This window comes from Myotis daubentonii, chromosome 15 (assembly GCF_963259705.1).
Source record: "Myotis daubentonii chromosome 15, mMyoDau2.1, whole genome shotgun sequence".
NCBI lineage: Eukaryota > Metazoa > Chordata > Mammalia > Chiroptera > Vespertilionidae > Myotis > Myotis daubentonii.
This window is the reverse complement of record NC_081854.1, coordinates 45608445-45633508: the sequence shown is the minus strand read 5'-3', so window position 1 is coordinate 45633508 and position 25064 is coordinate 45608445. Positions and strand designations below refer to the sequence as shown.

Sequence of the window (25064 nt, the reverse complement as noted above, 5' to 3'; positions counted from 1 at the left end):
CATCACCTCTCTCTGGACAGAGCTGCCAAGGGGAACACACGCCCCTCAAGGGCAATGATGGATTTGCAGGTGTCCTGGGTGTCCACTAGGGGGCAACAGAAGTTAAGCCAGCTGGCGGGTCGCCATGGTAACCGAGGACCATGACGCTATGTTATCCCTAGAAAAGGCAGGTAGGTTCAGAGAACGCCCAAGCATGGCGTCCTGGATACCACCAAGTCAGTAGCCATCAGTTTCAAGCAAAGGACCAGGCAGGGACAAAGGACCCAGCGTGTGAAGAGGTTTGGGGGCACCACTGGGGCACCTGGAGGCCCCTGCCAATCTCCCTATATGAGAGGTTGTTATGAATCTGATTCTGCTATTTTCTCCTACTGTCTGTCATTCATGGGTCCTTGTTTCTTATATGTGTTTTGTAATTCAAGACTCTGAGCTCATATTTCTTGGTATCATATTTGGGGAAGCCTGGGCTGAAGGCCAGTTCCTCCAGGCAGGATGTGTGTTCACTTCTGCCAGGTTCCTGGAAGCACTGTTAGCTGGGACCAATACATAAATTCTCAGTTTGCAGCTTTTTAGGGGACCTAGGGACTGTGAATTCAGGCTGCAAATCCACATAGGGACCAGCTTATACTTAACACATTCTCAGGTTCCAAGATTTGAAACAGGCAATTTACCTGTGTTCACCCTTGGAGTACCAATTAAAAATGTTTTTTCTCATTGATTTTATAAAGAGGAAAGTAGAGAGAAAAAAATATTAATGTGAGATAGAAATATCGATTGCTTGCCTTCCTCATGTGCCACGACCAGGGATCACACCCACAATCTGGGTATGTGCCCTGACCAGGTATTGACCCTGCCACCTTTTTGTATATGAAACGATGGTCCAACCAACTGAGCCACACTGGCCAGGGTCTTGAAATTCCAATTTGTATTGATATGTGTGTGTATGGCACTTGAGTTTCACCTGGTGCCTATAGGACCATGAAAAACAAAACTCTTTGGCAAATGATTTCCAGGTGAAAACTAGCTCTCAGTGTTTCATCTACCTCTCTACGTTATTATTTTTGCTTAATTTTTGACTCGGTGCATGCCTTATGAATTTTCCAGCTCACCAATGCATTTTAAGAGATTTAAAAAACAACCATTAAAGTTGTTTAGCCACGCTGGTGGGAACAGAAGTGCATTTGTGAGTTCCTTAGAGGAAACCCACGGATACCTGACTTGGGAATCTGGCTCCACTTCAACCTTCCCCAGTTAATTCCAAAACTTCTTACAGTTCTGAGCTGTCCCCACCCTCACCCCAAGGGCCAGCTGGTTAAAGCTCAATTATTTTCCAGTTCATCCACTTACTACACAAACAATGAAAACTCACGCTGCTCTCCTTACACTCAGCCTGTTCTCTAATTCCCCTTTCCCTTGCTCGGGGAAGCATTGGGTAGTATATCACCCTCCCCTTCTCTGGGTGCTGTCAGTGTTTGAGCGGCTTGCTTTCTTACATTCATCTTGGAGGTGGGCAGTAGAACATCACATTCCCCACTAGGTGGAGGCCTTGCTACTCTGAGGAATTCTTCCTTTTCTTTCTCCCATCCTAATCTCTTTCTAGGGGTAATAGGGTGGTGTTGGGCCATGATTAATAACACTAGCAGGGCAAATGCAGCACCTAACTCCTGTTTGTAAGATCTGAGAGTATCTATCCCCAAATGTTTTATCTCTCTTTAGAATGCAGAATAATTTAATCTCAGCCCGGGGTCCTGGTTGCCATTTCTGGGACAACAGGAAAAGTTTCTCCCCTCCTAGTAGTAAGTGATTCATTTGGTTTCTCCCCTCGTAGTAGTGATTCCATTGCTGCTGCTAACCCAGTGGCTCCCATCACACTCAAAGTCCACACTTGGGTAGTTCAGTTGGTTAGAGTGTAGCCCTGAAATGCCAAGGTTGTAGGTCCAATCCCCCGTCAGGGCACACACAAGAATCAACCTATGAATGTATAAGTAAGTGAAACAACAAATAGATGTTTCTCTCTCTGAAATTACTTTGTTGATCTGTTTACGTATTGCCCTCTTCCACAGGAGTGCAAGCCGCGCCCCCAAAGCTGGGTCTTTTCTGAGCGATATATGCTGTATCCCGCCCCTACCAACATGCCCAGGGGCGCTGTGACTTAGTGGAAGAGATGGACATTACAGCATTCAATCCCAGCTCCGTCTGCGCCCGGAAAGATGTGCGCCTTACTCCCCGGCGGCCTCCGAGGGGCCGCGCGCGGGGGCCTCTGGGAAGTGTAGTCCGCGCGCTCGCCGGACCCCTGGGTTGCTGGAGCGAGACTCCGCGTGCGCAGGCGCACTTCCGGCTCTGCCCCGTCGCTGCGGCCATTGTCCAGCCCCGGGGCGGCTAGGGAGGCTTAGGGCCTCACCTCCGCACAGCAGAATTGGAGAGGACGGAGCCGGAGCCGGAGGCGGGGGCGAGAGGAGCCGGCCCGAACCTTGGGTGGGCCTGAGATCGCAAAACCCGGAAACTCCAGGAGGCAGTGATTCCGAGTGTGCGGGTAGGAGCTGCACCTCCCACGAGTTTGGCGCGTGTCTGCGGGGCCGCGCCCACCATCCTGCGGGTGGGACTGGGCGTGGCCAGAGGAGGGTGTCCTCGACTGGGTAGGCGTTTAATTTGGGGGAGGGGGTGCGGCAGGCCGACGCGGGGCCCAGGCACCTCTCCACCCCTCTCCCGGGAGACGTGTCTGCGGGGCGGAAGCGGGCCCCGCGGGACGGGGTGGGGGTCGGTGGATGCCGCGCGGTGAGTGCGCCCTTTCTTCTCTCCCCAGTGTCTGTCTGGGAGCCGAGCCCGACGAGGCAGGAATGGCCCCGAGGCCGCCCACGGAGGCGCCCCAGGTGAGCTGCACGGACTTTCGTCCCCCGGGAGTGTTTGGAGCAGTCATTGTTCTCCTGGGGAGACGTTTCCCGGCCCGGCCGCCCCCTCGGGGTCCCCCACCCCTGTGAAACCCGAGGTGCCCAGAGCTGCGGGGAGCGGGCTTCCGTAAAGGGGGGCTGTCCTGGGGGTGGAGGGGACCAGGGCCGGGGGTCTTCTGGGAGGAGTTAAGAGCGGATGTGTCTGGAGGTGTCAGTGTTGAGAATCCTGAGAGCCAAGCCGATTCCGTGAGCTCTTCTTGTCCATAAGGAATGGAGAGGGTGGGTGACCGGATGGGAAACTACCGGAGGGAGTGATGGCCAGTGAGTGAGGAGAGCGGAGCCAAGCTTCTGACCTCGGAAGCCTGGTCTGGATTTGCCGAGGACGAGGCTGGAGATGGGCTTTCTTGGGCAAGGGGGGGGGGGGGGGGGTACAAGGAGGATTGTCCCAGAGCTTTTCATGTCTTTTTCTGCTTTAACAAAGGTATGGTAGTGCACATGCCCAGATGTCCAGCCTTTGGGGTCATTAGCATGAAGCTGATTTGTGAGGGAGAAGGCATTTTTACAGAAGCATCACAACTCTGAGGTTGTCCATGGATTTACACAGAGTGTATCGGTGAAATACAACAAGGTCCAGATGGTATTTTAATCCATACTCTCTTTAGAATTAAGGAAAGATCATATTCTGATTGTTATGTGTGTGAGACAAGATCAATCCAGATATATATATATATTTTATTTCAGAGAGGAAGGGAGAGAGAGAGAAACATCAATAATGACAGAGAATCATTGATCAGCTGCCTCCTGCATGCTCCCTATTGAGGATTGAGCCTGCAACCCAGGCATGTGCCCTAACCAGGAAGCCAACTGTGACCTCCTGGTTCATAGGTGGATGCTCAACCACTGAGCCATGCTTGCTGGGCTTGGTTGCCTTTGGGAGGTGGTGGGGGGGAGGGGGTGCTTTTTTAATGGTGAAAGTGGATTTGTGTTCTGAGTAGTGAGTTTTAGGGACTGCTTTAAGCTTCATTTTTAAAGTTAATGTATCCCAAACACTCTGGGTCAGTTGTTCTGTCCTCATAGAATGGCCCGATAGCCCATCGAACTCAGGCTGAAGGACAGAATAGAACAGTGACCTACAACAGGGGCTTTTTAGGCAGAGATTTCCCTTCATCAGTGGTTCCCTTTCCCTGAGCATAGCCCCTGGGAATGCAAAAGATGAGTAATTGAGTCATGTGACAACTTATCCAGGAAATTAATTAGTGGGGGAGACAGCCCCTGCAGAAGTATAGAGCACAGAAGAGGTGGTGCTAAGCATTGTTGCAGAGGTCCAGAGGCTGCTGTGAGTGCAGAGCAGGGGAGGAAATTCTGCCTTTGGGAAAGTCAGTAGAGCCGCCTTTGCTTAGGAGCTTAATCAACGTGGGTGTAATGGAAGGGGATGAGGGTAGAGCTGGTTGACTGTGGGTCAGGGGACTTGGGAGGCAAAAAGATGAGGGACGTTTTCATGAAACCGTTGTCCTGTGAGACTGTCGGTGTAGGTTGTAGGCCAGTGATGGCGAAACTTTTGAGCTCAGCGTGTCAGCATTTTGAAAAACTCTAACTTAACTCTGGTGCCGTGTCACATATAGAAATTTTTATATATTTGCAACCATAGTAAAACAAAGATGTATATTTTTGATATTTTATATATTTAAATGCCATTTAACAAAGAAAAATCAACCAGAAAAATTAGTTCACGTGTCATAGGTTCGCCATCACTGGTGTAGGCAATGGTTAGATGAGAACAGAAAGGAGTTTGGACTTTTTTCTTTTGGCCTTTGTAACCCATTTATTCCTTTATGTATTCATTCAGCAGATAATCATTGAACCCTGTGATGTATTAATACCCTCTTCTAGGTGGCTGGGATACATTAGGGAACCAAATTGGTAAAGGTCTCTGCTTTTATGGAGCTTACATCCTAGAAGTAGACAAAAATTATATGATATCCTAGACCAGTGATGGTGAACCTATGACACGCGTGTCAGAGGTGACACTCGAACTAATTTTGGGGGTTGATTTTTCTTTGTTAAATGGCATTTAAATATATAAAATAAATATCAAAAATATACATCTTTGTTTTACTATGGTTGCAAATATAAAAAAATTTCTATATGTGACACAGCACCAGAGTTAATTTAGGGTTTTTCAAAATGCTGACACGCCGAGCTCAAAAGGTTCGCCATCACTGTCCTAGATAGTGGTTCTCAACCTTCTGGCCCTTTAAATATAGTTCCTCATGTTGTGACCCAACCATAAAATTCTTTTCGTTGCTACTTCATAACTGTAATGTTGCTACTGTTATGAATCGTAATGTGAATATCTGATATGCAGGATGGTCTTAGGCGACCCCTGTGAAAGGGTCGTTCGACCGCCAAAAGGGTCGTGACCGACAGGTTGAGAACCGCTGTCCTAGAAGGTGATGGTACCTCCGAAAAATAATTAAAAGTAGGAAAAGGTAAGGAGGGTTGAGTAGGAGATGTCAGGGCTTGTGGTAGGATGGCCATTTTAAATAGGATGGTAAGCTTAGGCTTGTTGGTGACATCTGAGCGGACTTAAAGGAGGCCTGGGAAGGGGTTCTCCGGAAACACCCGAATGTGTGTCTGGTGTGTTCAGGGAGCAGCAAGGAGCCTAATATATCTTGAGCCAATGTTTTTGAGCAGGAAACTAGTATAGTTTCTTATTACTTTTAAAGATTGTTGTGAATAATGAAGTATAGGAGCTCCTTTAGGGGCGTGGTTAGCAAATACTGAAGTGGTCCACAGTGGGAGGGGAATGGGAGCCGAGATGGGTGAGGGGGATACCCTGAAAACCTATATATATGTAAACACTATGTATTTCCTTCCTTACATGTGTACTCCATGTTTAGCTAGGAATAAAAAAGGTGGTTACCATTCTTAAAGTTGAAGCCACCAGAACAGTAAGAAATGGGGGAAGTTTTATAAGAAAAAAACTACATGTGGATACCTGTACTTGTTCTACCTTGAGGGGAGGAAATGGAGAGGGACTGGGTCCGGTCTGTTTTGATTCCTGATCCCAAGAGCTCTTACTGTTCATGTCACATGGAGTGGTATGTTTACCCATCCATCTCTACACTGGACTGTCAGTTCCTTTAGGATACGGCCTTGTAACTCCTCTCATCCCTTGCTCCAAGGTACATAGGTGGTAAGTGGGTGTTACATGAACAAACATTCATAACCACTTAGCCCAAGCAGCAGTTTTACACTTTCTGCATTTTCTGCTCCTTACATGGCAAAAATGATATTTTCCCAATTATAGTGACACTAATTTTGGGGGGAAAAATAATTGCATGAAACAACATGACTTTGTTTTAAGAAATTTTGTCTTAAAGACAATGTTAAGATGTCAAACCCTGTTCCTCTAAGTCTGAAACCTATTTCAAAAGTATGATTCTTTTCCTGACTTTCCTGTACTACCTTTTTTAAAAAATCCTCACCCCAAGGATATGCTTCCATTGACTTTTAACAGAGAGTGAGAGAGAGAAAGAGAGAAACATTGATCAGCTACTTCCCATACAAGCCTGCACCTGGGTTCGAATCCACAATCTAAGCATGTGCTCTGACTGGGAATCAAACCACCACCCTCCGGCGTATGGGACAGTGCTCCAATCAACCAAGCCACCTGGCCGGGGCTGTATTACTTTTTTTTTTTTTTTTATTTTATTGATTTTTTACAGAGAGGAAGGGAGAGAGATAGAGAGTTAGAAACATCGATGAGAGAGAAACATCGATCAGCTGCCTCCTGCACATCTCCCACTGGGGATGTGCCCGCAACCCAGGCACATGCCCTTGACTGGAATTGAACCTGGTACCCTCCAGTCCGCAGGCCGACGCTCCATCCACTGAGCCAAACCAGCTTCGGTGGGGCTATATTACTTTTATTAAAATATACCTATTAAATATACCTTAAATATATCATCAAGACCTTTTTTTAACAAAAAGAAAGTCATTTATGTTATCTCTTCTTTAGCATATCTATTTGTTTTGATGAATTTCTTTTTTTTTCTAACTGCGCATGTTTTTCCCTTAAACATTTCCAATTACAATATTTTAAATTTCATATAGTTTTTATGAGGGTTTTTTTAAATCACTTTTAATGGCTGTATTATATTGCTTTGTATGGACATACTAAAATTTGTTTAACCATTCCTCATAAGACATTTAGATTGTTTCTGAAATTTTTACTATTATAAATAATACTCATTTCTATGTAAATCAATATTTTAAAATTATTAATGAGGTGGGGGGGGTTGTTTTGTTTTGTTTTGTTTTGTTTTGTTTCGGTATTAAGTCTTTGAAATCCAGTGTGTATTTTGCATTTACCACACGTCTGGTTTGGACTAGCCACGTTGCAGGTGCTCAGTAGCCACCTGTGGCTAGTGGTTTACTGTATTAGCGTAGTTCTAGAATGTGATTGTCTGACTTACTGGCATTTTTGGCATGGGAGAGCAGAGTGAGTGTAGGGGAGGGAGCAGTAGGTCAGGGATGAGGTTCAAGATGAAGTTAGGGAGATAGTGGGGGAATAGATCACGAAGGCCTATGTAGGCCATTGTAAAGATTTGGCTTTGAATTGGGATGCCATTAGAGGTTTTGAAGCAAAGAAGTGACTTGATCTGACATGTTTTAACAAGATTACTCTAGTTGTTATATGGGAAACAGACTTGGGAGAGACACAGGAGTAGAAGGAGGAGAGAGGGAAGTTAGGAGGTTGTAGCAATGGTCCAGGTAAGAGATGATGGTGGCATAGACTAGGGTGAGGATGGTAGGAATAGGGAAAAGTAGGGAGAAATTAAAGGTTTGTATGCATGATCAAATTTGTGTTTTAGAGAAGGGCCTTCCACCGCCCTCTACTGGGGACTGTGCCCACAACCCAGGCATATGTCCTGACCAGAACCAAACTATGGCCTTCCCAGTTCTTAGGTCAGCACTCAACCACTGCGCCACACCAGCCGGGCTCATTGGCATTTTCATTCTGCCACAGTGCATGTGGTCAAGTCAGACACCTAGTAAATACTAATGTCATCTTACGTGACACAGTCAGATCCCTGACCTGGTCAGAAAAATTTGCCTCGTTTCAACCCTTCCGTATTCCTGTGGGGACACAGCCACAGGGATGTGATACGGAGGAGCCAGTGTTGTGTATGAATGCAGTCATGCACTTCACTAAGCAGAGGGGGCCACTCCTGTTTCTCTAAAATTCAGATCTCTGCCATCTCCTTGAGGCTCAGCTCAGGAAACAGATGTGTGGTATGGGTCAGGCACTTGTTGAAACTAGTGTTTTAGAGTTTAAAAACAATTTTATAGTAGCTGCCCTCATAATGCTCACCATCTAACTAGAAAAGCAAGCATTCGAATAATTGTGTGTGTGCAGGGGGCTTAAAGGACATAATGCAGTGATTGGCCGTCCAGTGGGGAATCGGAAGGTTTCAGTGAAAATCTGCTAACCAATATCTGAAGTATGAAATGGAATTAGCAAAGAATGATATTTCCCAGGAACAGAAAAACACCAGTTCCGCTGTGGCCAACCACATGGGGAGAAGGGCATGGACTATGGCAGAAACCTCCAAGTAACCATCCCTCGCAGCTCCAGCGACCTTATGGCTCTGCTTTCAACATCTAATTGTCTTTACCATAGTTTCTTGTATCCTTCTTGAGATAGAAATCTAACCACGACCAAAGGATAAATTTCAAGTAGGCCAGCCAGGCGACAGTTGTATCATGGCTTAACAAGGCCTAGCAAGGCAAGCAAAAATCAACCCACACGCATCAGAACTGCCAACTGAGAGTCATAGAGGACCCTCAGCTAGCCTTGTTTCATTGGGGAGGTGAGGAGAAAATGGTTGGAATGGAATAAGAAACATGAAAAGACCTTTGACCTAGCAATTCCAATTCTAGCTAGCTATTCTAGAGAAGTTCTGGCATAATTGCACAAACAGTATTTAATGCAGAATGTTTGCAATAGCAAAATATTGTAAATCATCCAAATGTCTATTAACAGGACCTGGTCCATTCATTCATTCTCAGGGTATTTGTCAGCATTCACTGTCAGTCAGATAAAGTTCTGGTGAAGACAGATAAAGTTCTCATGGAGCTCATAGTAGGGGAGGCAGACAAGCTACAAGTAAGCGATCTCAGATAAGGGTTAGAAATACAAGTATCCTTTTTAATCTATTTGATTCATGATTTAAAGTGGCAGGAATTTGGGCAGTGAGAGATAACTGTGTCTGGAAGAAAATTAAACATGGTAATATGATGGAGAGTAAATTAAAGGAAGGTGCTGAGACAGCTTTTCTGAGGAAGTGATGCTGGAGATAAGACTGAAATAACTAGTAGTAACTAGTTGTCAACCATGTAGAGATTCTAGGGGAGAGAGAGTAACAAGCATAAAGGTCCAGCTGGGAACAATCTTGAAGTATTCAAGGATCAACAAGTTCACACAGAACCTAGACACAGAACCTAGACACAGAACCTACATAGAACCTAGAGACAGAAGAACTTCGCTGGAGAGAACATGGCAAAAGATCCTGGACAGAAACTGGCCACAGAACCTAGCGAGAGAACATGGCAAAAGATCCTGGACAGAAACTGGCCACAGAACCTAGAGACAGAACCTAGCAAGAGAACATGGCTGAAGAACCTAGAGACAGAACCTGGCTACAGAACCTGGATAGAACATGGCAAGAGAACCTGACTAGAACCTGGTGACAGGCCCTAGCTGGAGAACCTAGACAGAACCTGGCTGAAGAACCCGGCTACCGAACCTGGCTGGAGATCCTAACCAGAACTTCGCTGGAGATCCTGAACAGAACTTGGCTGGAGATCCTGGCTAGAGATCCTGGCTAGGCTGCTGATCAACTGAACGCTGTCTCCGTGTCATCCTTCTTCGCCGACTCCGTCCACACCTTTGGGGACCCCTGGACCTGCTGGGGTTGGACCCCAGCACACATCAACTGTAATTGAAAAATTAAAAATATATTTAAAACATTAAAAAAAAAAAAAAAACAAGTTCAGCATGGCTAGGGCCCAGTGAATGGTGGGGAGTTTGAATTTTATTCTTAATACAATAGGTGCTGTTGGCTTTAGATAACAGGAATATTATTACATATGGAGTCTATGAAGTAATTCAGAGGGTTAAGGTGAAGTTATATGTATTGCTATGGGAAGATCTCTAAGATCTCTAACTATTACATAGTTTAATGTAAAAATAAGTTGTAGAACACTATGGTATTTCACAAAACAAGACACTGGATGTATGTGTATAAGAAACATGGAATAGGGACTCTTTAAGTGTATGCACCAAACTTTTTTTTTTTATATATATATTTTATTGATTTTTCACAGAGAGGAAGGGAGAGAGAAAGAGAGTCAGAAACATCGACGAGAGAGAAACATCGATCAGCTGCCTCCTGCACACCTCCCACTGGGGATGTGCCCACAACCCACGTACATGCCCTTGACCGGAATCGAACCTAGGACCCTTCAGCCCGCAGGCCGACGCTCTATCCATTGAGCCAAACCGGTTTCGGCTGCACCAAACTTTTAACAGTGGTTATTTCTAGGGTTTAAATTAGGATTGGTGATGGGAATGAAGGAGGGCTGCCACTGCCACTTTTTACTTCCCACCATATTTGGATTTTGTAACAAAGGAAGTGCACGGGCTGGGAGGTTGTGATTGCATGAAAAGGCTTGGCTTTGAAGGGAAATACAACAAAAGCTAAGGATTGCAGGATATACTGCTCCTCATGACTTTCTAGCCTGGATATTAAATTTCTTTATGTAAGTGTGTAAACAACTACTATATGTAACCCAACATTGTCCCCTCAGGATATTAAATGTGATCATCATTTCTAATAGATTCTACAGTGTGTTCCCAGTATTGCCATGAGAATGTTTGTCGTTGATCCTACTTGAGCAGGAATGTGATCCTACAGGAATCAGTGACATTCAAGGATGTGGCTGTGGACTTCACCCAGGAAGAATGGCACCACATGGCCCCTGCTCAGAGGCGCTTGTACAGGGATGTGATGCTGGAGAACTACAGCAACCTGGTTTCTCTTGGTAAGGACCGCATCTTAATGTCTTGCCTATCGGTGGGTCTTTCCTTTCTCAGTTACTATGGTTGTGGAGCTCTGTGGCTGTCGTGTGGGTGGCTGTGAGCAGGGTGTGGGTGTTCAGTCAGAGCTTGTTCACCTTTTGGGACCCAGCCTTATGGGTGTCTGAGCCTGCTCTTTAGGTAAAAGGTCTTTCTTTTGCAGAACTGGGAGTAGGCCGTTTGATTGCATAATATCTCAAGTTGCCCGTTTTCTTTTCCTTCAGAGTTCATGAGGATCAAGGACTACTACTGACTTGTAGGAGACTTCTTTGTCTACTTGCACAAACAAACAAATCTTGTGTTTTTACCCATGAGCAGGATATCAAGTTTCCAAGCCAGAGGTGATCTTCAAATTGGAGCAAGGAGAAGAGCCATGGCTATCAGAGGGAGAAATCCAAAGATCTGTCTGTCCAGGTAAATGAGTGAGGACCATGCTTGTAGGAACCAGTGCAGACAGTAGCATAGCTGAGGGAGTGGGAAGCATTTTCAGATTGCTGTCCTGGGAGCTCATAGACAGGCAGAGGAGGCTGAGCTATCATGACACCTCTGTACATCTCCCTTCTCCAATAGGGTACTCCTACCGCTGGTAGGTCTTAGAGGAAAAGATACCACTTTGTTCTACACTTAGTATACCATTTCTCCTGTCCTATAACCCTACTTGCTGGATTATTTTCTCTGTATCCTAAGTCTCCCATCATTATTTAGCAATCCCTTTTCTTATTCATTCAGACATAATTGAACTTCCATGTCTCCTTGTTTCGTCTCACTGCTCTCACTGTCAGCTGCCCCAGACTTGTAGGAAATATCCACAGCCTTGATTCTTCCTCTCTTCATAATTTGTTTTTAGACTTCTTTCCCTCACTACACCTGTCTAGGGAGGAACATGGTCTTCCATCCATTCTGTGGCCATGTTGATTTGACTCACTGCCTTTCTCACACAGTTCCTAGAATATCATTTTCTCCTGGTCTCTCACCTTGTTAAGTGCTTCTTGGCTTTAGGTCTTTGGCTTTTCTTGCTTTTCCCTCTAAGCAAATATGCCTTAAGGCAGCGGTTCTCAACCTGTGGGTCGCGACCCCTTTGGTGGTTGAACAACCCTTTCACAGGGGTCACCCAAGACCATCCTGCATATCAGATATTTGCATTACGATTCATAACAGTAGCAACATGACAGTTATGAAGTAGCAACGAAAATAATTTTATGGTTGGGTCACAACATGAGGAACTGTATTTAAAGGGCCAGAAGATTGAGAACTACTGCCTTAAGGAGTCTGTCCTCCAGGCTCCTCCCCCTTCTTTGTTACAAAGAGGGTGCCTGCCCTCTGATGGTTGCAGCTCTTTATTTATGCTATAGACTCAAAAATCATCCTTGCTTGTACCCTGGTCACTTATTTCTTTTCACAGAACACCTTCACTCGGAAGTCCCACTCAGTTCTTATTAAAGATATAAAATCTGAATTAATCTTCTTGCCCATCACTCCTTTCTACCCTGGCCTGTTAGAAACCTTTTAGTATTTCTAATCTCTCAGACCAGACGCCATAGTCTTTTTCTTTCAACCCAGGTTATTTTCCTTCTTTCCTGCCTTTAACTCCCACTGGTATCATCTTCAACCAAACCCCAGGCTTAGATTACTATAATTTCCCGTTAAAATTGCTCCCTCCATCTATTTTTATAATCCATATTAGATTTTTTTAAATTGATTTCAGAGGAGAGGGAGAGAGAGATAGAAACATCAATGATGAGAGAGAATCATTGATCAGCTGCCTGCTGCACGTCCCCCACTGGGGATCGAGCCCACAACCCGGGCATGTGCCCTTGACCAGAATCGAACCTGGTACCCTTCAGTGTTCAGGCTGATGCTCTATCCATTGAGCCAAACCAGCCAGGGCCCATCCTTTTAAAGTGTACACTTCAATGGTTTTTGGATATACAGTGGGGCCTTGACTTACGAGTGTCCCGACTAATGAGTTTTTCGAGATACGAGCCGTCTCTCGGCCGATTTTTTGCTTTGAGTTGCGAGTTAAAATTTGGGTTACGAGCCAGCTTCAGATACCCCACCACTAGTTGGCGCAGCGAACGTCACATTGAACGCTACAACATCAGCCCAGCATCACGTGTCTCACTCATTCACTTTTTGATTTGACATATGAGTAATTTGAGTTACGAGCTCCATCACGGAACGAATTAAACTCGTAAGTCAAGGCTCCACTGGATACAGAGTTGTGCATCCATCACCACTATGTAATTACACAACATGTTCACCCCAAAAGGAAGCCCTGCACCTAGTAGCAGTGACTTTCTATTTCCCATACCCCAGCTTCTGGCAACCATTAATCTACTTTTTCTCTGTATGGATTTTCCTATGCTGGGTATTTTCTGTAAAAGGAATCATATAATATGTAGCCCTTTGTGACTAGCTTCTTTCACTTAGCATATGTTTTTAGGGCTAATCTAACATGTATTACTTCATTTCTTGGTATTCATTCCTTTGTATTTATTCCATTGTATGCATATACCACATTTTATTTATTAATCACTTGATGGGCCATATTGGACATTTTTAATGCTTTATCTTTATAAACCACCCACCTATGAAAAAACCTTGCTGTTACTCCCTATATCTCATTATAGAAAATAAACTCCCTTGATTTAAATGTCTGCATCAAACCTTCCAGTATGATCTTTCTATTCCCACCAAAGCAACCTTCACTTAGGTTGAACTTCTTTTTAATGTTCTTTGTAAGTAGCATATACTTTCCCTCATTAGATAATGCTTTCTTGCCTATCTAAAACCATCTATTCTTTTAAGTTCAAGGTCTGTCTAATTCATGAAACCTAATGCATACTAACATATTTACTTCTTCCTTCCCTGATCACAAATACCATTTATATCATCTCTACCACACAAATTCAGATGTAATAATATATTACTCAATGATTTTTTTCTTTGTCTTTTTATCTTTCTTTTTAGTTGTCAAAAGATTGAGTCTAGATTTCAAGCTACTAGAGAGTCTGTTTTTATATCTATACTAGAGGCCTGGTGCATGAAATTCATGCACTGGGGGCGGGGGAGGCTCAGCCTGGCCTGTGCCCTCTCATAGTCCAGGACCCCCCAGGGATCAGGCCTAAGCTGGAACTCAGACATCCCTCTCACAGTCAAGGTTCTCGAAGTCTAGGACCCCTTGGTCCTTACTGCCCACCTGTCGTGGAGGCGGGGGAGGCTCACGCCACCTCCACTGTGCTCGCCAGCCGTGAGTCCGGCTTCTGGCTGAGCAGAAGGCTCGCTGCTTCTTAGTGCTGGCCCCACCCCCACCCACTGGTGGGAGGAGGGCGAACTGGGACCAGGCCAGCTGGGGAGGGGCTGTGGGAGGTTGAGGCACCGCTGTTGCACCCCGTCCAGCCTCTGCGGAAGGTGCCACGGTGCTGGGACTGGGACCCCGGAACCCCAGGACCTCACCGACAGGGACCGCCATGGCTGGCCTGGCAGAGCAGGCTCGCTGGCTCCGCCCCTGGCCCACTGGTCATTCCGGAAGGTCTCCAGAAGGTCGTTCAGCTGTCCAGTCTAGTTAGCATATTACTCTTTTATTATTATAGATATTCTATCTGTGATGCAAAGCATGTTAGCAGGCAGTTAGAAATTACTTGATTGATTGTTATGGAAACTGGCTTGGGAGAGAATTTTATTATCCACTTATTTCAACAAATATTTCTTGAATTGTTCCACTGAGAAGTATTCTAAGAGAAATACAAAGCATTCCCTGTCCTTAGAAATTTAGAATTGAGTCTTGTTACAGGGTAAGGAATTTTGGTGTTTAGGGCCCCTTAGTTGCTATGTTATTCCCTCCTAACATTTTATTATGAAAATTTTCAAATATATGAGAAATTAAAGAAATTATACAGTGAACACTAATTGTATAGTTAACATTTTGTTATATTTGCTTTATCACATACCTCTTCATCTGTCCATCTGTCAATTTATCTTTTTGTATTCCAAGTAAGTTGCAGATGAGTATATTTCATTCCTACATTTTTCATGTGCATATCATTAACTAGAGCTCAATATTTGTTAATGGTTTTTAGAGATCAATTTATTAGGCAGATTAAAATAAATCCTTTTTGGTTAAACAAGGTGACTAGTGTAGAATCAAATAGACAAAAACCACAGCCCCACTTGTAAGGGCAAGAATGATTTGCCTCTTGAAATATTTTTCTTAGTGTATGACATCTAGCCCTTGATCTTCAAGTGTATCAAAGAATCATTTTTGTTAGATCACTGGCTGCAGATTTTTACTTCAGGGTTTGACTATCTGGAGCCTCAGAGATAACATTTAAAGAAATTATAAAACAGATATATTAGGGAGATAGATTCTATAGTGGTATGTAAAATGGAAAGGAGTCATAGAGAGCAGATAAGATCCTGCAAGATGGACTGTGATCCTTTTTCCTTTGTATCTGTGCCTAACACTTTCTTAATCACTTATCTCCTTACTCCCTAATCAGCCCTTCTAGCTGGGCTTCCTAGTTCTGAACTTATCATTCATTCTGGATCTGCAGTCTGTATTATCATATCTCTTCACTCTTCCTTTCCTCCATTTTGGATATTCTCCCCAAACCACAGGGCTGACTTCAAAACAGAGTTGTGTATAATTTAAATCTCATTTCCTCATTCCTACTGTAGCAGTTTGTTTCAGCAGGAGGGAATAGGGGACTTTTGCACTTTGGATTTCTTTCAGACTGGAAGACCAGGCCTGTGGCCAAATCATCAAATCTACAGCAGAGCACATCTGAAGTATCCCTGCACACAGATGATCTCTCATGTGCTACATTAGAAGATGTGAGTAATCAGTTAGAGAGGCACCAGGAAAACTGGAAGAGGTATCTGGGGCCAGATGTATCCACCCAAAAGAAAATAATCACCCCAGAGAAAACCTTGGATCATAATAAATTTGGTGAAAACTCTAGATTGAACACAGACCTGGTTACACAACTGAACATTCCTTCAAGATCTAGTGAATGTGATACCCTTGGAATCAATTTGGGACATAATTCAGACTTACTTAATCAGAATAATATCCTTGTAAAAAAGAAACCTTATAAATGTAATAAATGTAGAAAAGCTTTTATTCATAGATCATCACTTACTAAACATGAGAAAACTCATAAAGGAGAGGGAGCTTTTCCCAATGGTACAGATCAGGGAATTTATGCTGGAAAGAAACACCATGAATGTACTGACTGTGGGAAAACCTTCCTATGGAAGACACAGCTTACTGAACATCAGAGAATTCACACAGGGGAGAAACCCTTTGAATGTAATGTGTGTGGGAAAGCCTTCAGGCATAGTTCGTCCCTTGGTCAGCATGAGAATGCACATACCGGAGAGAAACCCTATCAGTGTAGTCTCTGTGGGAAAGCCTTTCAGCGCAGCTCCTCACTTGTTCAACACCAGAGAATTCACACTGGAGAGAAACCCTATCGATGTAACTTATGTGGGAGGTCTTTTAGGCATGGCACGTCCCTCACTCAGCATGAGGTCACACACAGTGGAGAGAAACCCTTTCAGTGTAAGGAATGTGGGAAAGCCTTTAGTCGATGTTCTTCCCTTGTCCAGCATGAGAGGACTCATACTGGAGAAAAACCTTTTGAATGTAGCATATGTGGGAGGGCTTTTGGTCAGAGCCCATCCCTTTATAAACATATGAGGATTCATAAGAGAGGGAAACCTTACCAAAGCAATAACTATGGCATAGACTTCAAGCACAGCTCATCTCTTACTCAAGATGAAAGCACTCTGACGGAAGTGAAATCCTACCATTGTAATGACTGTGGGGAAGACTTCAGTCACTTTACAGACTTTTCTGACCATCAGAAGATCCATACTGGACAGAGCCCCTATGATTGTGAGCAGACCTTCAGTCAGCAATCTATTTCTCATCCTGGAGAGAAACCCTATCAGTGTAATGTATGTGGGAAAGCTTTCAAAAGGAGTACAAGTTTCATAGAGCATCACAGAATTCATACCGGAGAAAAACCCTATGAATGTAATGAATGTGGAGAAGCCTTCAGTCGACGCTCATCACTTACTCAACATGAGAGAACCCATACAGGAGAGAAACCCTATGAATGTATTGACTGTGGGAAAGCCTTCAGTCAGAGTTCATCCCTCATTCAGCATGAGAGAACTCATACTGGAGAAAAACCCTATGAATGTAATCAATGTGGGCGAGCCTTCCGAAAGAAAACCAATCTGCATGATCATCAGAGAATTCATACTGGAGAAAAACCCTATACTTGTAAGGAATGTGGGAAAAACTTCAGTCGAAGCTCAGCTCTCACTAAACACCAGAGAATTCATATGCGAAATAAACTCTAAGAACCCTGGAATTTTTTTTAAAAATGTGCAGAAAGCTTTAGCTAAAATATTGTTCATACTCATTGTCAAAGGATTCTTGCTGGATAAAAAGCTTGAGAATGTCACGAATTATGTGTATTTGTATGTTGTGTGCAGAGAAAACTCTGCTAGTAGACAGTTTTTTTCAATAAAAGCCACATTCTTAGGTCTGGTTACAAACTTATATAAAAACAACTACAAACATAATATATAACTTGTTGGAAATGCTATGCCTATATATTGGACTTTATAAAACTTGTTAACATATATGTGCAGGAGATTACAAACTTTCAACAATTTGACTTGCAACTGTTACTGTTTACAGCCCTTTTTATAGATAAAATTCCTGCATTAATGACCAAAACTCATTTTAAAAATTGCTTGACAACTGCATTCAATTGCAGCTCTTATATTGAATGCACCATGGAAACCAATTCCACCTCCAGAAATTCACCATTCAAAGAATTAGATCAGCGGTCCAACTACTTAATTGTACAGATGAAGAACCTGAAAACCAAAGATGTGAAATGGTTTGCACAGTATGCTACAGCTTATGGTGGTAAAACTGGTGTAGGATGCAGGTCTCCTGGCTCTTTGGCTCCAGGGTCTTGACACTGAAAAGCTAATTTGGAATTCAGAGGGCTTTTAAATCAGATGCACAAACATTTAATGAGCACTTAAGAATTCATAAAAGCATAAGAGGCAGCAAGTTTAAATTTGTCACAAACTTATTTAAAGCAACTTGTTAGAAGCTTACAAACCAAAATGTTAACAGAAACTAAATGGTTGAACTAAAGTATCATAATTATACTTTCAGCTAACATGTCAGTTTTATAGAACTATTAAGTCCTTCTCTGTACTGCCCCAAGCTTCCTATATTGGATCAATGAGAAAACAACACAAAACTAAGACAAGAATTTTCCCCAAAATTAATTTGACTGTGTAGAAGTATAAATTCAGTTACCTCTTGCCATAAAATTTGCCTTTAAATTAACACATGTGCCAAGGAAATATTTCACCATAAAAAAAATAATAATTTAAGCTTGGTGGTGCTTTTCCATCCGTAAAGCCTGAGAGCTAAGTAAGTTTCAGTAGCCCACTCAAATCCTTAGTGTCCCTTAATGGGAATTCATAGGTTATCCCAAAGGAATTTCAAGAAGCTTTGTTGGTTCATTGGCACTAACAGTGCAGATAAATTTAGAAGCAATTGTGGACATTGACCCCTTTCATACACGAGCATCTTTTCTCTAAGATAAAACAATTTTTCCACCTTGATGAGTCATTGGGAGGAGTAATATGAGTGGTGATGATGAAACCTTTCATCCATCAACCTTATCTCATCCTGGATAACAGGAGGCAGCTCCCAACCATTCTTCATAGTTCTTTGCAGGAAAATGTGCCTGGGGGTTGAAATATGGCATGTCTGGCCCATTCTCTATCATATATGAAGCAAGATGGGATACTCCCTAGCAGATTTGCCCGTCTAAGACATTAGCCATTCAAAACATTCCTTGTTTATGATATGCCATGCTGAGTGCACATACAATGCCAAAGTCATGCTTGTATTGTCTGGTACATAGTTTGACAATATGTAATACTCAAACCTTCCCTATTGATTGGCCAAGATGCCTATCAGGAACTCATTTTGCTGCTGATTGTTTGGGGATCCTCATAGTGGACTATTTGTAAAAATGGCATGAATTGTAACCAATTGAGTGCTACCCTACTGTTATAGAAGTTTATAAAGACTTTAGATCTAGAAGACCCAAAGGAGACCACTGGTTTGTGTGTGGAGTCTGGCCTAGATCCAACCAATCTCTGAATCTCAGCACATCTTCATTGACAGGGAGGGAGCCCAGGATATATGTGTGGCTTACGGAGCAGAGGATTCTGTGGTCCCAGCATCTATGCACCATGCATTTATGACCACCTAGTTTTCTAGGCCACATGAAATGCATCTTTGTAGCATCATTGTGTCATTTCAATAAATAGCCTTCTTAGTTGAATGGGAGTCAGTATGTCTATTTCAGTTTTCAGAAGTTGACTAAGAAAAGAGTGGCATATCAAGGAGGGATTAACTGCTGAACTCTTCACAGCCAGGTGAGTTAATAACAGCTACCATTTATTGAATGCTTGCTACTTGAAAGACATTGTGCCAAGTACTTGATAGCCATCATTTCAGTTAATTCTTAAAATTCCCCATTCTGGGTCTTGTGGTAACTATTGTCTGCCCAGCTTTTTCCCTCTTTCCTTGTAACAGTCCCTGCTGTACCGATCACAGGAATACAAAGCAGGACATGCTGGGGCTCGGGGATAATTTTAAGGGAAAGCATGTGCCTAGTTGAGCCAATATCAGAGTCCTTTGCCAGGATTTTTCAAAGCAGAGTTAGCAGGGAAATTTTAATTTTGGGTTGCGAGGCTGGGAGGATGAAGGCTAGAGCTGCCTGGAGCCCGATTCCCTACCAGAGGGGAGGTCTCTTGTGAAAGAGGGTGCCACTGCCCTGATGGTGTTCTCTTTACTAATCCCTGAAGTCTTTGGACCTGCCTCAATTTCTGAAGCACTTTGTAGGATTCAGTGGGCTCCCCACTTTCAGTCCAGTGATTTCCCCCTTTTTGACTAAAGGCTAATCTGTTAGACTCAGTTCCTTTTTTTTTTTACATTTTTATTGATTTCAGAGAGGGAAATATCAATGATGAGAGAAAATCTTTGATCAGCTGCCTCCTGCATGCCCCCTACTGGGGATTGAGCTTGCAACCCGGGCATGTGCCCTTGACCAAAATCAAACCAGGGACCCTACAGCCCGCAGGCCGACGCTCTATCCACTGAGCCAAACCAGTTAGGGCTAGACTCAGTTTCTTGCATTAATTAAATCTAATACATGTATTATGTCCTTGTTTTATAATGGTTGGGGGTTGGAGGGGGACGGGACCCAGAGGTAAAGTAACTCACCCCAGGTAGTACTGCCCTTAGCATACTTAGACTCAGGACTGGCTGCAAAGGCTCTTAACCACTAACTGATGTCTCAAGGACCATGTTGGGTTCAAGGAGCCCATAGTGCAGTGTCATTTGGGGGTGAGTAGATAGAAGAATATGGTGATAGGTCAGAGACAAAAAGGAGACAAAATGATGAAGGGCCTTGGAATGTTTTCTTGACTCAGGAAATTAAGTCCCCTAAATTCACTCACAACCCTCATACCTTAATGTATCATTTAAATCAGCCTATACTGTAGATAAAAATATTATACCCTCCTTAAAGAACAGCTTTCATATTTTCCATGGTGCTACTACATAGTCTCAATTTCCTTAAGTCCCCTATTGTGACAATTTTATAATAATGACATTGAGTACTTCTATCTTTAAGACTCCCACTTTATAGAATCTTTTATGTTAATTCTTAACATATCCAGAATGAAAATGAGATAAAATATCCAAAGTGAGATTGTTAGGTCAGCATGTAGAGGTTAGTATAACCGGGTGGTGTGAGATTGATACCAGATAAACTAGATAGGATAGCCCAGGAGTAATCATCTCAAAATTGCAAACAGGACCCAAGAGAAAAACCAGCCTCCCACCCTGGGGAAGGTCCCAGGGAAGGCCTCTCCCCTGAGCACCTAACACACCTCTGCCTACAAGGGGAGAGAAGAAAACACTTCTGCAGTTTATATGCATATTGATGATGGTCTTGTTAAGTTCTTCATAGCTGCTAAACTAGTTAATTCTTACTCATCTTAAAAATGCAAATGTAGCTGGCTGCCCTATTTCAACTAAATTGGTGTCTCTCTTAAATTTTCAGAGATAACTGTTAATGACCATCATGGTACCACAATTTGTGTTTGTGATTATTTGCTGTTCTTCCTCCACCTTGCACTAGATTATGAATTCCAGGATGGCTGAGTCCACATCTATTCTGCTAACTTTTTCTTTCCCTACTTATTACTAGTATAGTGCTAGGGATATAGGTACTTAATATAGTTTTGTTAAGTGAGCAATGGAGTAGAGATTTGTTGGTAGACAAAGAAGACTGGTTTATAAATAAAAAGAGTCTCAATCTTAAATTAGAATATTGCAAGAGAAAGCAGTAAGATACTATTTCTGGCAAAAATTTAGAAGTCTGGCAGAAGAAAAATGCGAGCTTGTATGTACTGCTGGCAGGTGGGTAAATTGGTATAATTATTTTGAGAGTAATTTAGAGATTTCCAGTAAAGTTGAAGCTAAGCATGCTTCATGACCCAAATGAGATGGATACCCTAGATTATAAATTCTCCCAAGTGAGCACAAAGTCATACATGAGGATGCTCATTGCAGTAATGTTGAAATAGTGAAAATATGGACATAACACAAATGCCTGTCAGTAAGTGAATGGGTTAATAAGTTGTGGCATATTCTTATATAATACAACACAGTGCTTAAATGAAGGAACCAGAGCATCTGGCAAAACATGCTATCTCTGCCTATTCTACTCCTACGTCCATGCATTCTAAATGTTTGTTTTATTATGTGTCCTACTCTGGAAGGTAAGCTCCATGAGAGTAGAGATTGGGGGTGGGAGGCACATGTTATTGAAGCATAACATGCATACAGAAAAGTACAAAATAGCCAGTGAACAACTTGATGATTGAGTATGGCTACTCTTGGATCTTTTGTGTAGTGCCCTGTCCCAGCATAGAATTTCAAATATTTAACAAATACATGTATTAACATGCCTACCATATTGAAAATAAAGTTACAGAGGAATGCATATAATGTGGTATGTTATAACTAAAAGAAATCGATTAACCTGTTTTTATCATCTCATGAGGTAAAAGTAGGAAGGTATTCAAATATCAGCTTCAGAATGTTGGTTTCCTCTGGAGCTAATGGGGAGAGGAATAGGAAGGAATAAAGAAGGCTTAAACTCCTATCATTTTAAAATATGGCAAGAGCCCTGGACGACTTGGCTCAATGGATAGAGGGTCGGCCTGTGGACCGAAGGATCCCAGGTTCAATTCCGGTCAAGGGCACATGCCTGGGTTGCGGGCTCAATCCCCAGTAGGGGATGTGCAGGAGGCAGCCAATCAATGATTCTCTCTCATCACTGATGTTTCTATCTCTCTCCCTCTCCCTTCCTCTCTGAAATCAATAAAGAAATATATTTTTAAAAAATAATAAAATAAAATATGGCAAGATATTTACATTTGTTAAAGGAGTATGATGCATAGGTATTTATTGTATGTGTTTCTCTGAACCTTTAATCTCTTTAATAATTAAAGTCCGCCTCTTGCTCTCATCTGGTCTCACCCATAAAGCCACCTGCTTGGTTCCCCTCAGGGTATGAGCCTGTTGAGCCTGTATATGTAGAGTTTCCGAAGGGTTTAGGAGAAGGAAAAATAGGCACTCACGCTCCCAAGGATGGGAAGCTGATCCAAGAAAGAAGAGAGTTCTTGGCACTGTCAGGATCAAGCGAAGTCATTCTTACTCTGGAAATGCCATTTGAGGTATCAGTTAAAAGAAGGAGAGCCTAGCCTGTGTGGCTCAGTGGACCAAGAGGTCACCTATCCGATCTTTGGTCGGGGCACGTCAGGTTGTGGACCTGATCCCTGGTGGGGGATGTGCGGAGGTGGCCAATCCATGATGTTTCACATCGATGTTTCTGTCTATCCCTCTCACTTCCCCCCTCTCTCTAAAAAGCAATAAAAAAGCAATAAAAAAATAATCAATAAAAGTAAAAAATAAAAAGCAATAAAATTTTTTTTTTTTTAAAAAAGGAAGAACAGAAAAGCAAAAGTCTTCTGTGTAGATAAGATCATAAGTAATTATTTTCAGGAGTTGGTGGAAAGAGAACTAATTTTTGCTAATAAATTTCAGTGAAAGCCCTATAATTTGGGGAAAACACTTTATTTTGGACAAACACATTTTTAATAATTTATTTTTAATTCTTTATTGTTGAAAGTATTACATATGTCCCCTTCTCCCCCCTCCCCCATTGACTCCCTCCAGCCCGCCCCCACCCCAGGCCCTCACCACCCCATTGTCTGTGTCCATAGGCTATGCATATATGCATGCAAGGTCTTTGGTTGATTACCTCCCACCCATCCATCCTCCCCCACCTTCTCTCTGAGATTCCTCACTCTGTTCCATGCTTCCATGTCTCTGCATCCACTCTGTTCATCAGTGTATTTTGTTACTGAGATTCCACATATGAGTGAGATCATATGATACTTGTCTTTCTCTGACTGGCTTATTTCACTTAGCATGATACTCTCCAGGTCCCTCCATGCTGTCTCAAAGGGTAAGAGATTCTTTTTTACTGCTGCATAGTATTCTTTGGTATAAATGTACCACAGCTTTTTTTATCCACTCATCTACTGATGGGCACTTGGGCTGTTTCCAGATTTTGGCTATTGTAAATTGTGCTGCTATGAACATAGGGGTACATACACTTTTTCTGATTGGTGTTTCAGGTTTCTTAGGATATATTCCTAGAAGTGGGATCACTGGATCAATGGCAGTTCCACATTTAATTTTTTGAGGAAACTCGATACTGTTTTCCATGATGGCTGAACCAGTCTGCATTCCCACCAGCAGTGTACTTGGGTTCCCTTTTCTCTACATCCTCACCAGTACTTGTCATTTGTTGATCTGTTGATGGTAGCCATTCTGACAAGTGTGAGGTGGTACCTCATTGTCATGGACAGACAGATTTTAATGGATAAAGGAACCAAGAAATTTCGAACTGATGTATAGATGATATTTTATGCTATGACCAGATAAGTAGCTGTAATAACTAATGGGATTTTGCTTTACTATGTGCATTAAGAAACTAGCAATTATCAATTGTTCCTGAATTTTAATGCTCATTTTCAAAAGTTAAGAATTGTCACAGGATTTTGGCTTGGAGAGGCTGAGAAAGCCCCAACCAACGGTGAAAACAAAATGTCATGTTATCCTACATTATAAAGGGTGGCATGAAGACTGGGCACACTGTCCCACAGGATTCACTAGGACGTGTGAGACTTGCACATGTAACCATGCAGCAAGGGTCAGATCTAGAGGAGAGAGGGGCCTTATGTTCCTGCCTTGTGGCCTTTGCCCCTCCCCTCAGGGCTAGGTAACTCAGGCAGGAGAGAATGACTGCAGGTATTGACATCTGAAATCATGGGAAGCTGGTTTCACTGTCTCCATCCCCAGTGAAACCACTTCTGGCTGCCACCTGGAGTTCTTGGCAGAGCTTGCTGTCTACCCTGAAGAGTGCATATGCAGTGGTAAGGGGATAGGGAGGGATCAAACACAGAAAGGTTCCCACAGCTGACTGGAGATTTCTGAAGGGCCGGGAAACCTGCTGGAGTAGCTAGCCCCTGGCAGCAGAGCGTGGAAGCCCTCCAAGGATCTGCATTTGTGTTGTGTCTAGAAAGAAAAGGGTAGAACAACTCCATTGCTTTTCTTTGCTGCCAGAGATCACGAGACAGGATTTCAATGGATCTTGGATAGGGTGACCATATAATTGACCATCTAAACTGGGAACCTTAAGAATGAAGGGGAAGCTGACCATACCGTAAGCCGGGGCTGTGCTGGAAAACCGGGACATGTTTACCCTGTGCTTGGAGCTCCCAGGAGGGAGGAAGATGGGGTAGCAGGGGCCAAAGGGCTGTGTCTAGTAGCTGCCCCA

General features: G+C 43.1%; 1 protein-coding gene across 4 annotated transcripts; it reads left to right on the top strand.

The window, feature by feature from the left end:
- The first annotated feature begins 2125 nt into the window (after positions 1–2125).
- ZFP90 (ZFP90 zinc finger protein) lies at positions 2126–20015 on the top strand. 4 transcript variants are annotated; one of them, XM_059667683.1, is made up of 5 exons: positions 2126–2633; positions 2801–2867; positions 10868–10994; positions 11347–11442; positions 17823–20015. In XM_059667683.1, the coding sequence occupies exons 2-5, from the start codon at positions 2835–2837 to the stop codon at positions 17885–17887; spliced, it is 321 nt and encodes a 106-aa protein (XP_059523666.1). In that variant the 5' UTR covers positions 2126–2633; positions 2801–2834; the 3' UTR covers positions 17888–20015. The 4 variants fall into 4 exon arrangements, with proteins under 4 accessions (XP_059523666.1, XP_059523663.1, XP_059523664.1 ...); XM_059667680.1 differs by lacking the exon at positions 17823–20015 and adding an exon at positions 15761–17585 and having other exon boundaries at positions 2156–2633; XM_059667681.1 differs by lacking the exon at positions 17823–20015 and adding an exon at positions 15761–17585 and having other exon boundaries at positions 2157–2633; positions 10852–10994.
- The last annotated feature ends 5049 nt before the right edge of the window (positions 20016–25064 follow it).